Below are 22875 nucleotides of genomic sequence, written 5' to 3'. Positions count from 1 at the left end.
AAAAGCCAACATCATTCTCAATGGGGAAAAACTGGAAGAATTCCCTCTAAGAACAGGAACAAGACAAGGGTGTCCACTCTCACCATTATTATTCAACATAGTTTTGGAAGTTTTAGCCACAGCAATCAGAGAAGAAAATGAAACAAAAGGAATCCAAATTGGAAAAGAAGAAGTAAAATTGTCACTCTTTGCAGATGACGATATTATACATAGAAAACCCTAAAGATTCTACCAGAAAACTGTTAGCACTAATTGATGAATTTAGTAAAGTAGCAGAATACAAAGTTAATGCACAGAAATCTCTTGCATTCCTATACACTAACAACGGAAGAGCAGAAAGAGAAATTAAGGAAACTCTCCCATTTACCATTGCAACAAAAAGAATAAAATACCTAGGAAGAAACTGGCCTAAGGAGGCAAAAGACCTGTACGCAGAAAACTATAAGACACAGATGAAAGAAATCAAAGATGACACAAACAGATGGAGGGACATACCATGTTCTTGGATTGGAAGAATCAACATTGTGAAAATGACTATACTACCCAAAGCAATTTACAGATTCAACGCAATCCCCATCAAATTACCAACAGCATTTTTCACAGAACTAGAGAAAGAAATCTTACAATTTGTATGGAAATGCAAAAGACCCCGAATAGCCAAAACAATCTTGAGAAGGAAAGACAGAGTAGTGGAATTAGGCTTCCTGACTTCAAAATATACTACAAGCCACAGTGATCAAGACAGTATGGTACTGGCACAAAAGTAGACAAGGAAGATCAATGGAATAGAATAGAGAACCCAGAGGTAAACCCAAGCACATATGGGCACCTTATCTTTGACAAAGGAGGCGAGAATATACAATGGAAAAAAGACAGCCTCTTCAATCAGTGGTGCTGGGAAACTGGACAGCGACATGTAAAAGAATGAAATTAGAACACTTCCTAACACCATACACAAAAATAAACTCCAAATGGATTAAAGACCTAAACGCAAGGCCAGACACTATAAAACTCCTAGAGGAAAACGTAGGCAGAACACTCTATGACATCCATCAGAGCAACATCCTTTTTGACCCACCTCCTAGAATCATGGAAATAAAATCAAGAATAAACAAATGGGACCTCATGAAACTTAAAAGCTTTTGCACAGCAAGAAAAACCATAAACAAGACAAGAAGACGACCCTCAGAAGGGGAGAAAATACTTGCCAACAAAGCAACGGACAAAGGATTAATCTCCAAAATACACAAGGAGCTCATGCAGCTTCATACCAAAAAAGCAAAAAACCCAATCCACAAATGGGTGGAAGACCTAAATAGACATTTCTCCAAAGAAGACATACAGATGGCCAACAAACACATGAAAAGATGGTCAACATCACTCATCATTAGAGAAATACAAGTCAAAGCCACAATGAGGTATCACCTCACATCAGTCAGAATGGCCATCATCAAAACATCTAGAAACAATAAATGTTGGAGAGAGTGTGGAGAAAAGGGAACTCTCCTGCATTGTTGGTGGGAATGTAAGTTGGTACAGCCACTATGGAAAACAGTTTGGAGGTTCCTTAAGAAACTAAAAATAGAACTACCATATGATCCAGTAATCCCACTGCTGGGCATATACCTGGAGAAAACCATAATCCCAAAAGAAACATGGACCATAATGTTTATTGCAGCACTATTTACAATAGCCAAGATATGGAAGCAACCTAAATGCCCATCAGCAGATGACTGGATAAAGAAGATGTAGCACATATATACAAAGGAATATTACTCAGCCATAAAAAGGAATGAGATGGAGCTATATGTAATGAGGTAGATAGACCTAGAGTCTGTCATACAGAGTGAAGTAAGCCAGAAAAGAGAGAAACAAATACTGTATGCTAACTCATATATACAGAATCTTTAAAAAAAAAAAAAAAAAAAGGGACTGATGAACCGAGTGACAGGGCAAGAGTAAGGATGCAGATGCAGAGAATGGACTGGAGGACATGGGGTTGGGGGGGCAAGGGGTGAAGGGGAAGCTGGGACGAAGTGCAAGAGTAGCATAGACATATTTACACTACCAACTGTTAAAATAGATAGCTAGTGGGAAGTTGCTCTATAACAAAGGGAGATCAACTCGATGATGGGTGATGCCTTAGAGGGCCTGGACAGGGAGGGTGGGAGGGAGTTGCGGGAGGGAGGAGATATGGGGATATATGTATAAATACAGCTGATTCACTTTGGTGTACCTCAAAAGCTGGTACAAAAGTGTAAAGCAATTATATTCCAATAAGGAGCTTAAAAAAAAAAGAAAACAAAATATTTTAGAATACTTTTCACATTTGATTTACTGTAGCATGAAACCTCTCTAAAAGGAAGTCTTTTTATACATTCATGAGAAGCATTAAAAGTAAATTAGATTCAAGTTCTATGTACTCAGCAGTTTTTTATTATAAAAAAAAAATCCATATTGGCTCTTTTCCTCTCTCTTTTTTATTGTTCCTTTCTATTTCTCTTTCTTTCATTCTCTCTTTCTGTCCCGTTCTCTTCTCCCTTTCTCTCCCCTACTTTCTTTCCTCTTCTATTTTTAACATGGAGTTAAGGAAAAAGAGATCTAAGGAAACAAGCTTTTGATTGATAATTTCAAGGGCAATTCATGATTTGAACTGAAGTACTAGTAAACAATAACTTTAAATATCTTCAACAACCCATTCATAATAAGTAGGTAGAAAGTTAGAAACAAACTTGTAGAAGATGCCTTGTATACATGAAAGACTGAAGGGCTATAGTTCAGTACCAGGCCAAGAAGAACTTAACTAAAAAGTAACATTGCAGCTAAGTCACAATGACACCTTTCCATAAAATTCTTCAAATAACACTGGGTTATAGTAAACCATACAAGCTATCCATTTAAGACTGTTCAGAAAAATGTAAATTACACTTATGTATAATAATTCTAAAAAATTGTTCAATGAGATTGTTTTATGCTGTCTTATTTAACAGTTTAAATTAAACAAAGTAATTAAATAAATTGCTTCAATTTTTAACTTAGGGAGAGGGCAAATTTGTAATAACATTTTACTTGTCAGTTATAAAGATACATAAAGTACTTACACCAATTCTGTAACTAATAGAATTCTTTAATACTGAACAAATAAAACTAAAGACATCAAGTGACAGCAAGTATCATAGGTTTATCATAAAAAATAAGCAAATTATCCTATTCATTGGGAAGAAGTGCAAAAAGCGGGTCACTATTAGTAGTACCCTCTTGCTGAGGGAGGTTTTTCATGTAATGAATAGTGATAAAGACTAGGCAGTCTCTATACCAGAAAAAATTGAACGAAAACAAAGAGAGGGAGTTAAAGTGGAAAAGGAAGATATTCGGGCATAGAAAATCTTAAAAGAAACTTTCGACAAAGAGGAGAGGTGGTGGAACAAACACAAAACAGTAGAAAAAGCAACGTGAAGACATCTTTGTAAATAGTTGGGTATCACCAAAGCCAAGGAGCTCCTTTGCCATGTGATGGGAAAGAGGGTCACTCCAGAGTTCCCTAATGGGTACATGCACCCCATCAGCTAATAACAAGAGGGGGAAAGAAAGGAAATGGCTTACTTAGTAAAAATAAACCAACATTGTGAGACACTAAAAGTTCTCTGCTAACTCATCTCTTGTAATAACCTTGCTGCTGCCACATTTATTTTGAAATCAAAACAGTTTTTATAGGCAGATAGTTGACTTTCCTTCAGAAATATTAAACAAAGTAATAAAATACTTTCCAGTTTATAGTCTGCCACAAATAAATATTTATTAAGTACCTAATTGGTGCTGGGCCCTGTGAGGGGCCTCAGAGCCAAAAAGGGGAGTATGTACAATCTACAGAGAGGAGAGAGAATTAACTATGAGATCTGCAATGAAATTATGGGGGAATAGGCCACAGCAGGAACTAAAGATAGAAAATATAGTTCACCAGGGAGTAGGAGAGGGTGGGAAAGACTTCACAAAGCGGGTGACATTTTAGCTGCTGAGTAGAATTTCTCCTGGGGAGAGAAGGCCAAGAAGAAGAAAAAACAATGTGAATAAAGGTAAGGAGACTAAGAGATGTCAGGATGTTTTAAAGAATTTATATAGCACAGAATAGTTACAGACAGTGCTGCGGGCTAAAGAGAGGGAGCGATGAAAGCAGACAGTGATTATCCCCTATGTGACATTCTTGAGAATTTTGACTTTGTTTTGTATGACATACAGATTTAACGGATGCCTTTAAGTCAGAAAGCAAACTTGAATCAGGGAACTTTGTTGTTGCTGTTTTGTTTTTAATTTTTGTTTTGTTTTATTTTGTACTTAACTAAAGCAGTCCCAAATTAATGCCAGACATACAAGTACATAGTAGCTGCTCAGTAAATATTTTTGTAATGAATTTTGAGAAGATGAGTTAAAAGACATGGTACGATAAGGTTTCAGTGAATATAACAGAAGAATGCATTTACATACCTAAGGGTTTCTCTAACTTTTTGTTGTTGTTGTTCCTTTAAAAAAATTCTAACTTAAAAGAAAAAACTTCAATGTATCAGTAATTACTTAAAAGTAATGATGTTAATACCTTAAGGAATTCATAAGGGAATTATGACAATGTTCACAAAAGGAAAGCTATTTTATTAATGGATAAAGAGTATCAAATATCAGATTATCAAATAATATTAATTTCTGGTTGAATAATCTTCAAAGATGTGTGTGTGTGTGTGTGTCTGTGTGTGTCTGTGTCTGTGTGTGTGTGTTTCCATTTTCAGGGAAAGCGAATGATGATATGTAATTTTTTTAAAAACTTACATTTTTCTGTAATTGCTGTTCTCACGTCTGAACTGGAAGCTTTATTTTTCAAATTCTGTGCCAATGTAAAAACATAATCAAGCTGAGGATGGCGCTGTTCTAAGTCAGACTTTGTGATCTGTTAAGACAAAATGATTGTTAAGATAGGTTAAAAAGCCGCATGATAAAATACTAACAAAGCAAAAGTGGTCGCTGACATGAAAGTTGTTATTCTCCTCCTATAAAGGATAGTGATACATCACTGATGTAGGGGAGAAAGTACAGGATTTGAAGTCAGAGGTCCTAGGTTCAAATCTCAGCTCCCCCACTTTATCACCTGGATCACCAGGAAAGGCACCTTACCTCTCTGTGTTTTTGTTTTCACAAAAGGAAATAATAAAATGCTTGCAGTTCAGCTATATCAAGTCTGAGAAAATTAAATGAAGAAAATCCCTTTGAAAATTAAAAAGCGCTTTCAAAACATTAGCAGTGATTTCTACAGCTGATGCTCTGCGTATCCGCCCTACATCAGGTATGAACATAAATTAATGGCACTTCCGGAGATGGAGGTGAGGCATTAGAAAAATGCTAATTGGCATAACTGCAAATTAAATAATCTTAGACATGAAAAACTGCAGCTCTAGAAAGTTCGTGTCTCTTAGTACTAATAAACATGGGAGAAAAGTTAGCAATATCAGGAAAAAGGTGTATTCTAATTATACAACAAATAAATAGCCATAAAGATTAGAAAATACAATTTCCAGACTTCCCTGGTGGCACAGTGGTTAAGAATCCACCTGCCACTGCAGGGGACAAGGGTTCAATCCCTGGTCCAGGAAGATTCCACATGCCGCGGAACAACTAAGCCCGTGCACCACAACTACTGAGCCTGCACTCTAGAGCCTGCAAGCCACAACTACTGAAGCCTATGTGCCCTAGAGCATGCCTGCCACAACTACAGAGCCCACGTGCCACAGCTACTGAAGCCCGCATGCCTAGAGCCTGTGCTCCACAACAAGAGAAGCCACCGCACTGAGAAGCCCATGCACCATAAGGAAGAGTAGCCCCCACTCGCCACAACTAGAGAAAGCCTGCTCGCAGCAATGAAGACCCAATGCAGCCAAAAATTAAAATTAAGAAAAAAAAACACCCAGTTTCCAAAGATTCTCTCTGAGCTCTTCCTCTGTGAATTCACTAATTTTTCAGATTTCAATTACTCCTCTAGTGTCAAATATTATTTCTAAATGCCTTATCCACAACTTCTAATTCTGAGTCGCAGAGAGACAGGTCAATGAATGCTGATCATTTCTTTCTAAATGGCATAAGGGCCTCTCAACACAACTTATCTGAAACGAAATCGATCAAACCCTCATCCAGAATTCCATTTCTTCTGTTCCTGATTTCCGCTAATTGCAATAGCATCATCTCAGCCACTCAGAAAGGGCTTTTCTCCTTGTTTTAAGCATCTCTTGCACTATTCCCAGTCTTCTTACTCAAGCAGAGCATTATCATCATCAGTCTCCAGCCACAATTTAAAAAAGGGAAAAGAAGATGCTTGGCAATTGCTTACAGACTAAAAGTCTGAAGAGCCTTGCATGGTCTACAAGCTCCTTCACAATGTGAACTTGAGCTGTCTTTGCTATCTGACTTCCCATTACACCTCTTTACTGCGCAATTCTTGACCCAACATCCTTCATGCTCCCCGCCTCACGTTTTTATTCACCCTGGTCCCTATACCAGGAATGCCATTCATTTGTCTCTAAAGGTCAAAATTCCACATAGTCTGTCTTCCTTAACCGTGGATATAACCCTTTCATCATCCTGGCTCCCCCTTACAGATGGCTTGTACCTGCCCCATGGCTTTTATTAGACTGTGCCTGGTCACACATATTTTAAATATGCGAATAAAACTGGTACCTACCTCACAGGATTGTTAAAGTGAATCAGATAATACATGTAAAATACTCAGGAAAATATCTAGCATACATTAAGCACTTAATAAGAGGCAGCAATAGCTGTCATTATTGTTTCATGGTTCATTCCCATTATCTATCTGGTTATTCATTCCAGTATCCCTAGACAACACTCAGCCCAGTACCAAAAACACACTGAAGGACTTCCTAGGTGGCGCAGTGGTAAAGAATCCGCCTGCCAATGCAGGGGACACAGGTTCAAGCCCTGTCCTGGGAAGATTCCACATGCCATGGAGCAACTAAGCCCGTGAGCCACAACTATTGAGCCTGCGCTCTAGAGCCCGTGAGCCACAACTACTGAGCCCATCTGCCACAACTGTTGAAGCCCACATGCCTAGGGCCCGTGCTCCACAATAAGAGAAGCCACTACAATGAGGAGCCTCCACACCACAATGAAGAGTAGCCCCCGCTTGCAGCAACTAGAGAAAGCCCGTGTGCAGCAACGAAGACCCAAGGCAGCCAATAAATAAATAAATATATTTTTTAAAAAATGTTTAAAAAAAAAACACACTGAATATGGAAAAAGAACTTTACAAGTTGATGTAAGATGGCATATGTATAGAAATAAAATTATAGTCAGGAAATTCTCACTCATGATGTCAGCTATTAAACAAATATGCTCATTATGAAATATAAGTTGAAAAGGCACTTTAACAAATTATCCTGCATGACACTAGGCATTAAATGTAATACTAGTTTACATTTATACTGATGTGGCTGGATTTACGGTATCAGTTTCAGATCTTAAAATTCACTCAGTCTATAGCTCCCATTGTTAAACCTGTTCTTACGAAAACAGCACCAATGCAAGAAAAGCTTCACTCATTCTAGCCCAGGATGGCTGTCTGGCAGATCAAGCATTTTTAAAAGCTCATTCTCCCAGAGTTTAAGATAAAAGTGATCCAAAGAGATCTTATCTACCTCTGTGTTGTGGCGTTTCCATGACAAGCCTTTACACTAGGTACCTACTTTCATTCGGGAAATTGTCTTATTGATCTCGTCTACATCCCCGACAGTGACAATGTTGGACTTCAGCATCTGGTCGATCAATACCAGCCAGTCGGCTAGTTCTGTTATCGTTTTATCCAGATCAGCAGGAACTGAAATTTCTGAAGTACGAGGAGACTGAACAGGAATATCTGACGCAGATGATGCTAGCACCACCTTTTGGACACTGGGATGAGCTGAAATAAAAATGTAGCAAAGTATTAGAAACACAGCAGGATAATCTGACTGCGGTGATGGAATGGTGAAGTGTGTGTGTGTATTTATGTAAAAATTAGTTTAAGTAAAACAAATGAAAGAGTTTTATTTTTTAACACTGAAATGGCAATGGTATTTCCTTAAGTATCTACATGTCTTTGGTCACCATGAAGGCAATTAAACATATAGTTTCACTATATTCTAGGGCAGCAATAACTCACAAGTAACTAATACCGATATCAAGAGAAAATAAAATAAAAAATACATCAACCATGAGAAAATCAGGAGTGTTATTTTACTTTGTCAAGATGTTTTTGCTTTAATTATAAAGCCAATTTATTTGTAATTTTCTGTTCTTTTTCAGTTAACTTTCTAACATAAGCATTAGTCATTCTTAATAAACATCTTTGTGAATAATCTACATATATAGTCACTAACTTTTAGTTACCCCTTTTCCTATAGCTGGATACTTAGACTGCTCCTGAGCTTTTAATTTAAAAAAGAACTTGCAGGGGAGTTCCCTGGTGGTCTAGTGGTTAGGATTCTCCGCTTTCACTCTTGTGGCCTGGGTTCAATCCCTGCTAAGAGAACTGAGATCCCATAAGCCACATGGTACAGCCAAAAACAAAAAACAAACAAGCAAAAACAAAAACCAAACAAACAAAAAAGCCCTGCATATGCAGTCAACTAATACTTGACAAGGGAGCCAAGGATATGCAATGGAGAAAAGACAGTCTTTTCAATAAATGGTACTAGGACATTCACATGTAAAAGAATAAATTTGGACCCATGTCTTACAGCACTCACAAAAACTAACTCAAAATGGAATAAGGACTTAAATGTAAGTCCTGAAACCATGAAACTCCTAGAAGGAAACATAGGAATAAAGCTCCTTGACATGGATCTTGGTACTGACTTTTTGAAAATAACACCTTAAAGAATATAACAGCTAAAGCATAGGCAACAAAATCAAAATTGAACAAGTGGGACTACATCAAACTAAAAAGCTTCTACACAGCAAAAGAAACCACCAACACAACAAAGTGAAAAGACAACCTACAAAGAATGGGAAAAAAAAATTTGCAAGGCACAATCTGATAAGGGGTTAATATTGAAATACATATATATATGTATGCAAACATACACGCATGCATGTAATTCAGACTTAAAAAACTTAGAAAATCCTATCATTTGAGACAACATGGATGGACCTTAAAGGCATTATGCTAAGTAAAATAGGTCAGACAAAGAAAGACAAATATTGTATAATCTCACTCATATATGGAATCTAAAAAGAAAAAAAAATATTCACAGAAAAAGAGATCAGTCAGACCTGTGGTTACCAGAGGCGAAGGGTGGGAGGAAGGGAAACTGGAGAAAGATGGCCAAAAGGTACAAACTTCCAGTTACAAGATAAACAAGTTACCAGGGATGTAATCTACAACTTGAAGAGTACAGTTAACACTACTACATGACATAGAGGCAAATTGTTAAGAGAGTAAATCCTATTTCTCCTTATGATGAGTTCTCATCATAAAGTGAAAAATTTTCCTTTTTTTCTCTTTTCTACTGTATTTACATGAGAAGATAATTTATTTGTGGCAATCACTTCACAATACATGTAAATCAAACCATCATGCTGTATGCCTTAAAATTATATAGTGATGTATGTCAATTGTTTCTCAATAAAACTGGAAAAAAAACTAGGTTTAAAGAAGCAAAGTAATAGAGTATGCATATCAAAGTTAGCCATAATAAGCTAAATAATAGACTCTGCAATTCTAATAATTTTGTTAGTGCCAGATTCTGAGCACAGCCTCTCACAGGCAGCAAAGAAAGGTGGAGTATACAAGAACCCCATGAACAGTGGCACCATGATTCAGAAACACCTGCTGGCAGAGTTCCAATAGGTTCACTTAATAAATATGTCTTAAATATCCCTATTTTTAGTTGCCTTTCTTGATCTTCACAGGTTCTGATACATAAATGCCATTTTTGTCTATCCATTTGCTATATTTTCAGCTTAGACTTATGACACACACTTAGAGACATAGGCTTTATTCTGCCTTCTCCATGGCTGAACCTTTTAGATTATTGACTCAGTCCGTTTCTGCTCACTGACTCTCAGTACAGATTTTACAAAGCAGAGAAAGCACAAGCCCTTGGTTTTGATTTTACAAAACCCTGGCATGCTGGGCCTGGATTTGATGTGGCATGTAAGCTACGCTGCTAATGTAGGTCGAGCTGATAAAAACTTGGCACAAGGGCTACCCCTTTGCCCAAGGGCTATCCCTTTGCCCTCTTTCCTTGCACTGTGGACATTTCTAACAATCACAAACATTTTTTTCAGTGATTTAAGATGCAGCATCAGAATCCTTTTCAACACAACATTTCATAGAGCCACTGACAATTAAAAGAAATCGATAAAACCTAGCTTCCATTCACGGCTCCAAGGGACATGAAAATTAAGATATTTTCTTGTCATCCATCAGTCACTTTAGATAGTCTAGAGTACCTCTTTCCTTCCCTAAATAGTAGCGTTTTGACCTAAACTGTGTATGCGATTACTTTGCTTTTCTTGTGTCCATATGTAGGGGCTAGTCAGCCATAGACAAATGTTTAGATGTAACATTCCAAGTTCAGAGAAAAGCTTGATAAATCAGGACCCCCCCAATCAATAAATTTAATTAACAGTATTATTGAGTGTTTAGTCATATTTTACCTGTTTTTCAAAAGAATAAAAACAGCTCAGAAATCATTATTCTGAATGCTTTAGAACAAACTTTTTATACCTAGGTGGTTAACACCTGTCGGTTTTCAGATAAGCTATTATCGACAGAACTTTAACACAGGTGCAGCTACAGACATCTGTCAAGGATATTTTTAAATTCCTATCACAACACTGAAAGTCAGAGAACATAAACAACAATATTAAGGAAATTCAACAAAAGTGCTTTTGCTCTTAGCCTTTGCTTACTTGGTATCTTCTAAATGAGGCCTCTTGATATTCTTTTTAAAATTTCCTATTCCTCTCAGCACACCTGCTCGCCTCCTGTGCTCCACAGCCAACCTCAGTGGCACAGTCTCTCTTACACGTCTCTATCTTTCTCCTAATATACCATGTACTTCACTTATTTATCATGTGTATTTACTGATGAATCCCTGACACCTGAACTATACCTGGCCCACAGCAGGTGCTCCATAAACATTTGTTCAATTAAAAAAAAAATTTGCAAAAACAATAACAACAAAACCAGAAAAAAAGAACTTGCAAGAAGTATCTTTTTGTGTATTCTTTACATTTCTGATTGCCACCATGGTAGAAATTTCCCAAAACAGAACCACTGGGTTAAAAAATATGAAAAAATTTAATGTATCTATTACTAATTGCCAAATTGTAAAAATTTGTAAGTTGGACATTTAGACTTCCAGCAGAGTGTGTGGAACTGACGAACATCCTGCATCCACACAAACAAAACTCTATCACCATAGATAAACACACATCTTTCACCATTGCTTCATTTAACATCTTTTTTGTTGCCAGTGACGATAAACATTCTTCATGTTTGTTAACCAAATGTGGTATAATTTATAACTGTCTGTGTTCTTTATCTGCTTCCTTATGAATCTGGATGAACTCTTTATACAGCAAAGATAAATCCTTGTCACACTGCTGAAACAATGTTTCTATTTTAGGATTTAAGTTCTTTTCAACATATAGATGTTAACAAAGTTGAGGTGATCAAATCCATAAATCTGTTTTGGCGGATTGTGTTCCCAGAACTTACTCGTGTCTTCTCCAAAGATTTGAGAAATATTTTCTCTATATTTTTTGTTTGTACGTTTCTGTCTTGTTTAGAACAGTGGGAGATTAGTTATTGTTTTTCTTTAATTTTTATACAAGAGGTGGTTGAATTAATTATTAGGTCTATCTGGAACCCACTTTAGCATGTGGTATATTAAATGAGGCTCAAATAATTTTCTAAAAAATACAGTCAATCTGTAAATTCAGCACAATTTTTTAAAAAATCCCAACAGGTTTGCGTGTGTAACTTGACCAAATTTTACATCCAAATTTTGACTTTAAAATTAATATAGGAAAGAAAAGGTCCAAAAACAGTCAAAATTTTTTATTTTTGATAGAGGGTCATGTGCTACCAGATATTTAGTTGTATTACTTAGCTAATAATGAATGATTAACTTCATGTATCACAGATCCAGACATTCAAACAGACCACTAGAAAAGAAAAGCCACAGTGCATAGGTGGCAGAGAAACCCGACCTTGGCAAAGAACACATCAGAGATCAATGAGGAGGAATTTACTGGTCAATAAATGATTCCGGGAAAAGCCATGGCTGCAGCGGGAAGATGATGGGACATACTCTGACCTCACATGCACCTTAGGAAAGCTAATTCTCAGTGGAATTAAGGACCTGCATATGAAGACTAAAATTGTAAAATACAGAATATCTTCATGACTTCAGAAGACTAAAGGAGCTCTAAAATCAATCACAAAAAGGAAAGCTATTAATAGACCATTAATGTTTAAGAATTCTGAAAATAGTACTACAAATAAAACTTTTAAAAGCCACAGATGAAGGGAGAAGGTATCTGCAATGCACATTCCAGACAAGGAATTAGTAACCAAAAGAGTTTTTCAAACTCACAAAACATCAACCAACAATCCACAGAAGAGGAAATAAGAAAGACAATAAACATATTTTCAAAAGGCTCAAGCACACAGGTAATTGAGGAAATGCAAATTAAAATGAAGTGCCCTATCTTCACAGGTCACGGGTTCCAAATGTGATGTCCGGGGAGCTCTGGGTCCCTCAAGATCCCCCCGAGGGGTGTGGATGCCTAAATCACCATCATCATCACCCTAAGTTATTTGCTTCTCCCTGCTCATGCTTTCTCAAATGTAGAGTGGCATTTCACTCAAGGCTACGTGACATGCTATCACAACAGAGCCAATGCACAAGCAGATGTAAGAATCCAGGTGTCTTCTCTTGTGGCAGATATTTTAAGATTTTCAAAAATGTAATGTCATGTCACTTTTCTAATTTGTTTTTGTTTTGGAAAATATACTTTCTTATGTTAATATCTTAAATATATTCTTTTATTTACCTAATATACTTTTATTAGTTATTTTAACAAATTAATCAACAAATAACTTGTGAAATTTCCAGTTTTACTTTCTAATTAGGTAAATACCGATGACCATAACTCACACAAACAAAAGGTCTTTGGGGGTAATCAGTAAGTTTTAAGAGCCTACAGGGATCCTGGGAGTAAAATGTTGAAGTGCGGGGAACCCTGTAGAACAATGAGAACCCTCACATTCAGCTGGTGGAAGGGTAACCTGGAACACCTAGCAGCTAGTGAAGTGAAGTTGCCCACAGTCACCATGATCACCCCAGTGATTCACCACTATGTACCCTAGAGAATAACTCATACATCATTCTGCCCAATCCTGGTTGTCACTTTTTGCAGTTTTAAAAAATTGAAAACAGCCTAAATATTCATTCATTGTTTCAGTTCATCAAATATCTATTAAGAACCTACCATGTGCAAGGCACTTTACTAGATGCTGCAGGTATGGGAATGTATAAGACAAAGACCTTGACCTCGTGGAGCTTACATTCTGGTGGCAGTGGATGGATATATGTCCCAAAGTAAAACCAATGTGAGAAGTTGGAGAGAGAGAGGATGTATCTGCGATATGGTGTTCAGGTCAGGAAAGGCCCATCCAAGAAGGGAATATTGAGAAGGGAACTGAATGAAGTCTGTGAAACATGCAATATCTGAGGGAAGGACATCCGGGTAAGAAAGAAAGAAGAGACAGCAAGTCCAAGGGCCATAAATGGAAATGTTCTTGGCATGTTAGAAACAACAAGACAACCAGTGTGTTTGAAGCAAAATGAACAAAGGAAAAAGTGATAAGAAATGGGATTACAAAGACAAGAAGCAGACATGGTCTTCCGGACCATGGTAAGACTGTAGAACTCACTTACGTAAGTTGGAAGTGATTAAAAGACTGAAATCAAAGGAGTAACATCAAACCTGTTTCTAAAGCATCACTTAACTACTATCAGAAGAATAGATTATCAAGGAGTGGTAAGGTAAGAATAGAATCAGACAGTGAGTTAGGAGAATATTCCAACAATCTACACAAAAGATAAGAGTGTCTAAGACCAGGGAAGTAATTGGGATGGGTCATGGAACCGATACAATATGCTGATGGATTGGATATGAAATCCAGAGAAGAGTCAAGGATGAATCCAAGTGTATTGGCCTAAGAACTGGCTGAATTATCTAAAATTTAAAAATGTCTAAAGTTGTGGGACTGGTGAACAAAGCCAGATAAGAAAATTCTGAGGACTGAAGTATATCCACGCATGAAATACTACACATTAATTTAAATGAATATACTAGCACTGAATATACATGCATCAAAATGTATGCTAATGAGAATGATCCAGTAGAGAGGAGACAAAGAGCATAAAAGTCAAGAGAAGATGTGATCCAAACCACAGGTGGAGGAGATGGTCTTAGAAAGGAAGAGAGACCTCTTCCACTGAATAGGAAGAAAGCATGTAGAGTTTGTGGGTATAGATGCAGGTAGGATGAGGGACTCTATAAAGGAAAATGCAGATTTTGTGGAACAAACAGTATTTTATCTTTTAAAAACAAGATGAGGTTATTGGTAGAGAAACGGGGAGCAAGGGGCACCGAGAAGAAAGTGCAGTTGGACTGTCTTCAGTGCTGAGTGCCCATCAGAGTAAAGTCAGCAAGAAGCCAGCATGGATAAACCTCATAACCAGTACAGAAGTGAAAGAAGCACTGTACAATTCCACTTACAGGAAATATCCAGAACAGATAAATCCATAGAGACAGGACACAGATTGGTGGTTGTCAGGGGTTGGGACTAGACGGGAACAGAGACATTGTTGAGTAAGAGTTTACTCCGGAGTGATGGAAATATTTTGAAACTAGATAGAGGTGGGGGTTGCACAATACTGTGAATGTACTAAATGCCCCTGAATTGTTCACTTTAAAATGGTTAATTTTGTTTAATATAATTTTAAAAGAATAAAAAGCTGAACTAAAACACCATATAGGAGGAGAGGGGCACACCGAATTAGTTTCAGGTCTCCTACCTGTTTCAGGGAGGACTATCTTATGAAGAATGAACTGCCTGCCTACCAGAGTGTATAGTTTTGCTGGCAGTTTTTTGTACTTTTAAATAGACATTCAAATTTTCCCTGCTCCTTTGCCATAATGATAACCTAATGTTTTTTACAAAACGCATCAAGCCTCTTCCCTACCGCTACGGAGTTGAGCTCGAGGTGGTAAGGCAGCAGTACCCAAATGCTAATCCACGTGTTTTGGATCTTAATCAACAAACCCGATCCAGTGCCAGGTATCTCTTGTACAAGGTACTGGGAGATACAAGGAAAATGGAACATAAACTTGGCCCTTAGCAAGCTTGCAATCTCAAAAAAGGAAAAAAACCAAAGTCTTGTCACTCATCATTTTCTGACTCCTGGAAGGGAACAGGAGGGAAAAAGGGAGAGAGGTGAGGAGAGGGGGGAGGGAGGAGGGGGCGGGAGAAGGGGGAAACAGCAGCAGCAGGCACAGAGGAAGCACTTAGGGTTAATCACATTCAGGGTTCTGCCTGGCGACTCAACAGCAGGAGAGCAGGCCAAGGTGGTTCAGAGAGCTTGCAAAGCAGTGATTAACTAGCAGAGGTCACAGTGGCTATGGCGCAGTAGTCTGCACTCTAATCTCAGTAAGGAGAGAAGGAAATAAAGAGTGAGAAAACACTCTTCTGTCCCCACATCTAAGTGATCAGCATCTGTCAATAAACAGCTCCCCTGGGATGGAGAACTCTTCTACATCCCCATCTCCCACCTGGTCCCCAGGACATCCAAACTTCTTGTTTTCAGTCAACAGCAGCGTCTACACACATCTCCAGAACATGTTAACACAGTGAGTTATAGCTGATTTGCTGAAAAGCTGCATGTCCCCAGAAAACCATTCCCCGCTCTGTAGAGGCTCAAGTACCACTCTGGTCCCAGGAAAGGCTAAACGTCTTATTTCCCATAAGAGCAAATGCCTTGCACACACTGGGCAGTGAAATATGTCTTGTGTGTAGAGAAGAGGTTCTTTTCAAATGATTGAAAGCAAAATAATAAATCACAACCGCATCATGTTTTTAAATAAGCTTTTCTAATTCATACACAATGATCACAATCATAAAATTCTGCTATGTTTATAAAAAATTCTGTGAAGGAAAAAACTGTATCTTACCAGCAATTCTTGTCTGAGCAACAGAACAGGATTCCTGGATGCATTCCTGCAGCGCACTAGGCACTTCTCTGCATATCTATAGCATCAGGCAAAACAGAAAGAGAAGGGTAGCATATAAATAAAGATGATTATATTTTCTAAAGAGGAAGCATTCCTCTAAATGATAACGCTGCCCTGCCACTTTCCTTCCCCTCCATACCTAAGCTTCTGTGTCCACTTTCACTATCCACTGACCTCCCCCAGCTCCACCGACATCAAGAACGTCATCCAGTCCTTAGCTGCCCTGCTCCCTTGCAACATTTAATGCTGCCGCTCCCTCTCCCTTGAATTCTGTTAATATTCTACAATCTCCATTTTACTCCCACCTCTCTGACTGATTTTCTAAGTGTCCTTCACCAGTTCATTTTCCTCTGCCCATCATCAAATACCAATATCCTACAGGGTAGGTTTTGCGGTCTTCTTACCCTTGACCCTGGCCTCTCTCCCTGGTTTCTAATTGTTTCATTTATCAAGTGGAGTTTTAAGAGGCCGAAGACTCTCCAGAACATATCTTCAGTCCAGCTCTCCCTGTCAACTGTATATTCACACATATCCAAATCTGGATTCATCATCTGTCTCCCTGACTCCCTCTTTGCAAAGTTGTCTAATGACTAACTGATTTTTCCAGATCAATTACCCTGATCTGGATGGTGGGCTTGGCTCAGAGGAGTTACTTGATGTCCTGATGTCCTAAGGATATTCTCAGGATCGCTCCATCCATCTCTATGGTGCAGCTAACGGTGACCTTTCAAAGTGTAACTTGTTTAAAACCCATCAACAGCTTCCCATTGCTTTCAAGGTGGTGAAATGGCCTCAGCACAGAACTCAAATTCCTTGTAATGCATGGTGAGGCCCCTACATCTCTGCAAGCATCACTTGTCCTACCACTTCGTATTGAGCTACTTCAAGGACCCAGATTCAGTCTCTGTCTCCTCTACATCATTTCAAATACTGCTTCTTTTCCCTGCAATGCCTTTTCCTCCATTCTCCATCTGTTCTCCATCTGACGGATACTTACTCGTCTTTTATAAACCAGCTTGGATATGACCTCCACAAAATCTTCCATGGCTATCACCCAAAGCCAGGTGGGAGCCCTACCTTTATGTCCCCACGGATACCTCTGTGTTATAAGTACTTATCTACTTATCTTACCCACAATAAGCTCTTTGGGTTAGAAGCAGTGTCCTACGCTTGATGTATTATTCCTAGTTCTTACCATCTGCCTGGCATAAAATGAGAGTCCAGTAAAAACCTATTGAGTGAATAAAAGCATGAATGAATGAAATATCCCAGATTAGTACTTCCTAAGATGTGTTTGTTGAAATCCTCTACACAGTAAGCACTGCTTGGTCTTGCACATTCATAATTCACATACTTTGTGTAAAATCTTGTGCAGTCGGGCGATACAGGAAGCTTGGGCTCTGTTTAACATCACGCTCCCAAAGTGATCACCACGCCCTATTCTACACAACACCCATTGACATCCTTTGTGCTAAATAAACGTGTGCTCTGATTGAATATGCACAAGCCTGAGTCTGGCACGTCTGACATGGGGCCAACATGTCTGGAAAGCAGCACAGGGAGAAAGAGTAGCAGATGAAGTCAGAGAGATAACAGGAAGCCAGAACATGATGAGCCTAAGTCACAGCAAGGACTCTGGCCTTTACTCTGAATGAGATGGAACAGCACTAGTGGGCCTTTGCTCAGGGGAGTTACTAGATCTGAATTATGTTTTAACAAATACTTTGGCTGCTTTGTTAAGAAGAAACTGACAAAGGGAAAAGCAGGAAACAGGGAGAGTAGTGAAGTGGCCATGGCAGGAACCCCACAACACGAGATGATGGTGGCTTGAAACAACTTAGCGGCCATAGGGGTAGTGAGAAGTAGTCAAATTTATCAAATTTTGCAAACCTAAGAAAAGCTGAAAGAATTGCCCAGGGAACACCCATGTGCCACTCAATATCTACAACTGTTAAAATTTTGCTTTATTTGCCCTATCCTGTATCTAGTCATCTGGTCATCCTTCAAACCATCCATCAAAGAGACCGGTATTTTGAAGCAGAAGCTGATGATGGTGACTCCAAGGTTTACGTGTTTGTTTTTAATCAAGATATAATTCACTGAAACTGAGTTATTTGTAGTGAGTTGGATGGACCTAGAGTCTGTCATATAGAGCGAAGAAGCCAGAAAGAGAAAAACAAATACCATATGCTAACTTATATATATGGAATCTAAAAAAATGGTACAGATGAACCCAGTGACAGGCAAGAGTAAAGATGCAGATGTAGAGAATGAACGTGAGGACGGGGGTTGGCGGGGGGTGGGGGGGGGGGTGAAGGCGAAGCTGGGATAAAGTGAGAGAGTAGCACTGACATATATACACTACCAAATGTAAAACGGATAGCTAGCGGGAAGCTGCTGCATAACACAGGGAGATCAACTTGATGATAGGTGATGACTTAGAGGGGTGTGATAGGGAGGGTGGAAGGCAGTCGAGGGAGGGAGGGTATGTGGGGATATATGTATAAACACAGCTGATTCACTTTGTTGCACAGCAAAAACTGGCACAACAGTGTAAAGCAATTATATTCCAATAAAGAGCTAAAAAAGAAAAAAAAAGAAATTGAAAAGATATAATTCACATACCATAAGATCGAGTCCAGGGTTTTTGGCATAAACAATAACAAGGAAGTAATTACCAGTAACTGAAGTGGGAGAAGTAGTAAGGCACAGGAGGAAGGTGGAGATGCTGAGGAGGCAGCTGTGATGAAGTCTAGAGTAATGAGAGAGGCCCAGGCCAAAGATACAGACGTGTGAGTCATCAGCAACAGTGACTCATCAAGACGGTAATTCTCAAGCAGAGAGGCTAGATCAATAAAGCACCTAAATCATTAGATACGGAATGATTGCTATCATTTTAAAAGGATGGAGAGGGAGGAAAATGACTGATACGGGGCCTATCCAAACCAGGGCAGAAACATATCCATTCAATGTCCCAGACAGACCTCATTCTCTGTTATAGTATGTACCCAAGCCAAAATAAATAGAAATCTATTAGTTTATCTACCTCTGTTTCAACTGCAAAAAAGTAACGGTATAAGAGAAAGGACTTTATCTTAGTCATGTGTAGCCACATACCATTACATCCCAGCAGGAACCTAGGAAATACATGTTGAATGAATAAAATCATTAAAAATAAATCTACATATGTGAAAAGTCACGTGCAGCATCACAGTTATTTTAATGCTTTCATTTTCAGAGTATAATTATTAGCACTTTATTGACATTCTAATACATACTCATTATTTAATATCGTATATAATGTATAAATCTCCTAGGCCAAAAAATTACGTGTAAAATAAAAAGTATTCTTTGAGAATATATGCTTCCATCCATGACAGATGAAAAAAATATAATTTATCAATATTAGGAAGCATTAGTAGAATGTGCCCATATTTGGGTATATTTAGTAAAACAGTTGCAAGATCCCACTTCTTTGACAACAAAATCAATAAACATGAGAAAGATGTCACAGTAATTCTTAATACACACCTTATTCCATGTCGAATTTACAGTTCTTAAGCTTTCTGAAATTTTTTCTCTTTCATGTAAACTCAGACTTTTATCTGAAAGCATTTCCAATTCAGTTCTATTCAGCCATTTGAGTTTTTCGGCTTGTATGTCCATCTCCTGGGTTAAGTCCTAAAGGAGTCAGAAGAGAGGTTTGGTTAAAAGGTTGTCATACCAGGAAAAGATCAAGAACTATACTAGAAATCCCTCTGGGAAATATTCCTATAAATGTGGACCTTTAATTTCCTAAATGGAAAATAAACTTCTAAGAAGCCTGAAGTTAACAAACTGTAACTAATCTGGGAATGAACTCCCACTTTCAGTGTGCGTTTGTATGTACGTGAACTACTACCCCCTGACCCCCCATCTCTTGACAGGTGTCATATTATATCATATTTACCTCGACAATTTAACATTCTGTTCTTAAACAAGAAAATGATGTCTATTCTAATGAAAGGCCAAAACCCCCGGAAGCAACAGGACCATTTTATGCAAGCATCTCTACCTTACCTCTACCTACCCTAATATACATACTGTCCCAGCCCTTGTGACTGTCCCCAAGTTTTTTACAAAAGGCATATTCCAAGAAAACTACCGAAAATTTTAGTTAAAACAGGAACAAGTCTGTTAGATATCTGTCACATTTTGAAAAAAAAAAACAATAATTTTTTGCCACGTATTTTTCATGATTATTAAAAGTTTCTTTCCCAAGATACTTAGATTCTTTTAGACAAAATCTCTTATCAGCTTAGTGGGTATCCTTTTAGGTACACTTTGATGCACAGACGTGTGTATCCACACTCACATGCAATTTGTTTTTGTTTAATAAAAAGGTGAGCACATTATGCATATTGTTCTGCAAAAAGTACTTTAATTCCTAACACAAAAATATAAAATTTGTGGATATAAAAACATATGGATATTAGGGTATATTAACATATCTGTATATCTTTATAGGTTTTTATATGTTATATACCTATACAACTATACACAATTCTTGTTGGTTGTAGATCAGCAAAAAAAATTTGATTAATATCAATACAACCATGATGTAAGTCCACAGTAAGTTGAGGTGGTAAGACTCAGTCTTATAGATAGTCATCAGTAATTATCATCTAAATCCTAAAGCAAAACACTATACTTCACAGCATTATTATATTCTGAAATGATCTCTGTTTAAAATATTCTAAAAACTTTTGGTCTAATACTAAGACCACATGACTTATCACTTTTATGTGAGTGAAGCCTTACCTCTGCAAGAATAAAATGACAGATGCTCTCTAACATTTTAAAAAAAAAAGGATATTTCTCTTTAAAGTTCACCACATTTACCGCAAAATTCAAAGTTTCTTCCCCTTCTTTAGTCATGCAATATCTTATTTTTAGTGTAAATGTTCATACATCAAAAGCACGGGCAAATATAGAGACAAATAAACTACTTACTGTTAATTCTTGCAGGTTTTCTTCCAGCTCAGTGGTTGATCTTTTTTGCACAGCACTTTCAGCCTTTGTTAACCAACAGATAATCTCATCTAGTCTTTTTCTATAATCCATCACCTGCTTACTTTCTTCTTTTAACCTAAAAGAATAAATTATTGAAAAATATTGAGAAAAATTATCCAATTAACTAGAACATTATATATTTGCATTGGATATTCTAACTAAATATGTCACACACAAAAAAATAACTATTTTAATATATATTCTAAATGAGTGTTAATAGTAATGTACACACTCTGCAATACCAAAGATTATTTGCAAACATAAGAATGATTTCTTCATTCATTAAATTAAAAAACATCAAAACTAAAGAATGTCATCGTCTCTTATCGTGAAAAACTATATAGAAATTTAATACAAAGGACTTTTTTTAAGCTAGATACCACTGCACAACATAATGGAGGTTTTAAAAAGAAAACATGAAAAATGTCTTTATCTAAAATAACAACGAAAAATACATAATTCTCTTTGAGTACTCCATGGAGATAGAAAGGTATCATTACATGATATATTATTCACATTAGGTGGCAACTATTACTCTACTTTATTCACAGGAAAGAAAGAACAAGAACAAGGCAAGATACTGAGAAAGGGAAATTTTTACAAATACCAGTAAAGACAATAAAAAAAAAGAGATTCGATTAGCTCATTAAAACAAGTATTATATTTGAATATAGCACAAAGTTACAAAAAAAGATCTAGAAAAAACAAAGCCAAAGTTTTAAAGGCTTTAAGGAAACAGTCATATGAATATAAAAAAGGAACTGTCTTAATTACATCTTGTTAATGTTATAAGAATAACATTTATAATTATATAAACCATCTGTCAAAAAATGAGAATATGATTAGAACTCATATGACAAGATTACGTATTTTTAAGAAAGAGTCTGAAAGCTATTTAGAGTTTGGTGGTGGTATCATTTTTATAGCTACTGTTATTAGCTGCTGGTTTAAAAATAGAAAGCAATTTTTTAAATGAATTACATTATGTCATCCCTAATAAGAATTTACATTTTTTATGGCTATGACTTTTTAATCACAAATAAACCTAACATAATAATGTAATATATATACAGAACAAAATGCTAAATAAATCTTATATACTTAACAGAGATTCAGTAATATTTGAAGGAGATATTTTAATGTTTAAAAAACTAATAAGGGAAACGGGGGAGAAATAAATTAGGAGTTTGGGATTAACATGTACACACAAACAGATAACCAACAAGGACCTACTGTATAGCATAGGGAACTATACTTAATATTTTGTAGTAACCTATAAGGGAAAAGAATCTATCAATAAAAAAGAACATATCTATCTATCTATCTATATAACTGAATCGATTTGTGGCACACCTGAAACTAACACAACATTGTAAATAAACTATAATTCAATTAAAAAAAACCTAATGATACTCACTACAAAATCATAAGTTTTCATTTTTAAGTATCCAACAGGAGAGGACACTGCTTCAAGAT

General features: G+C 37.1%; 1 protein-coding gene across 10 annotated transcripts in view; it reads right to left on the bottom strand.

Moving 5' to 3' along the window:
* UTRN (utrophin) overlaps positions 1-22875 on the bottom strand; it is a 501139-nt gene that overhangs the window by 258336 nt on the left and 219928 nt on the right. For all 10 annotated transcript variants that reach the window (XM_057739402.1, XM_057739404.1, XM_057739406.1 and 7 more), the window contains 5 exons: positions 21340-21475; positions 19879-20028; positions 16288-16363; positions 7740-7954; positions 4819-4936 (listed from right to left, as the gene is read on the bottom strand). In XM_057739402.1, the coding sequence (XP_057595385.1) occupies positions 4819-4936; positions 7740-7954; positions 16288-16363; positions 19879-20028; positions 21340-21475 (695 nt within the window). The remainder of the gene's footprint in view (positions 1-4818; positions 4937-7739; positions 7955-16287; positions 16364-19878; positions 20029-21339; positions 21476-22875) is intronic.

Source organism: Hippopotamus amphibius, chromosome 6 (genome assembly GCF_030028045.1).
Source record: "Hippopotamus amphibius kiboko isolate mHipAmp2 chromosome 6, mHipAmp2.hap2, whole genome shotgun sequence".
Taxonomy (NCBI): domain Eukaryota; kingdom Metazoa; phylum Chordata; class Mammalia; order Artiodactyla; family Hippopotamidae; genus Hippopotamus; species Hippopotamus amphibius.
The sequence above is the reverse complement of the archived record's forward strand: the minus strand, read 5'-3'. Positions and strand labels throughout refer to the sequence as shown.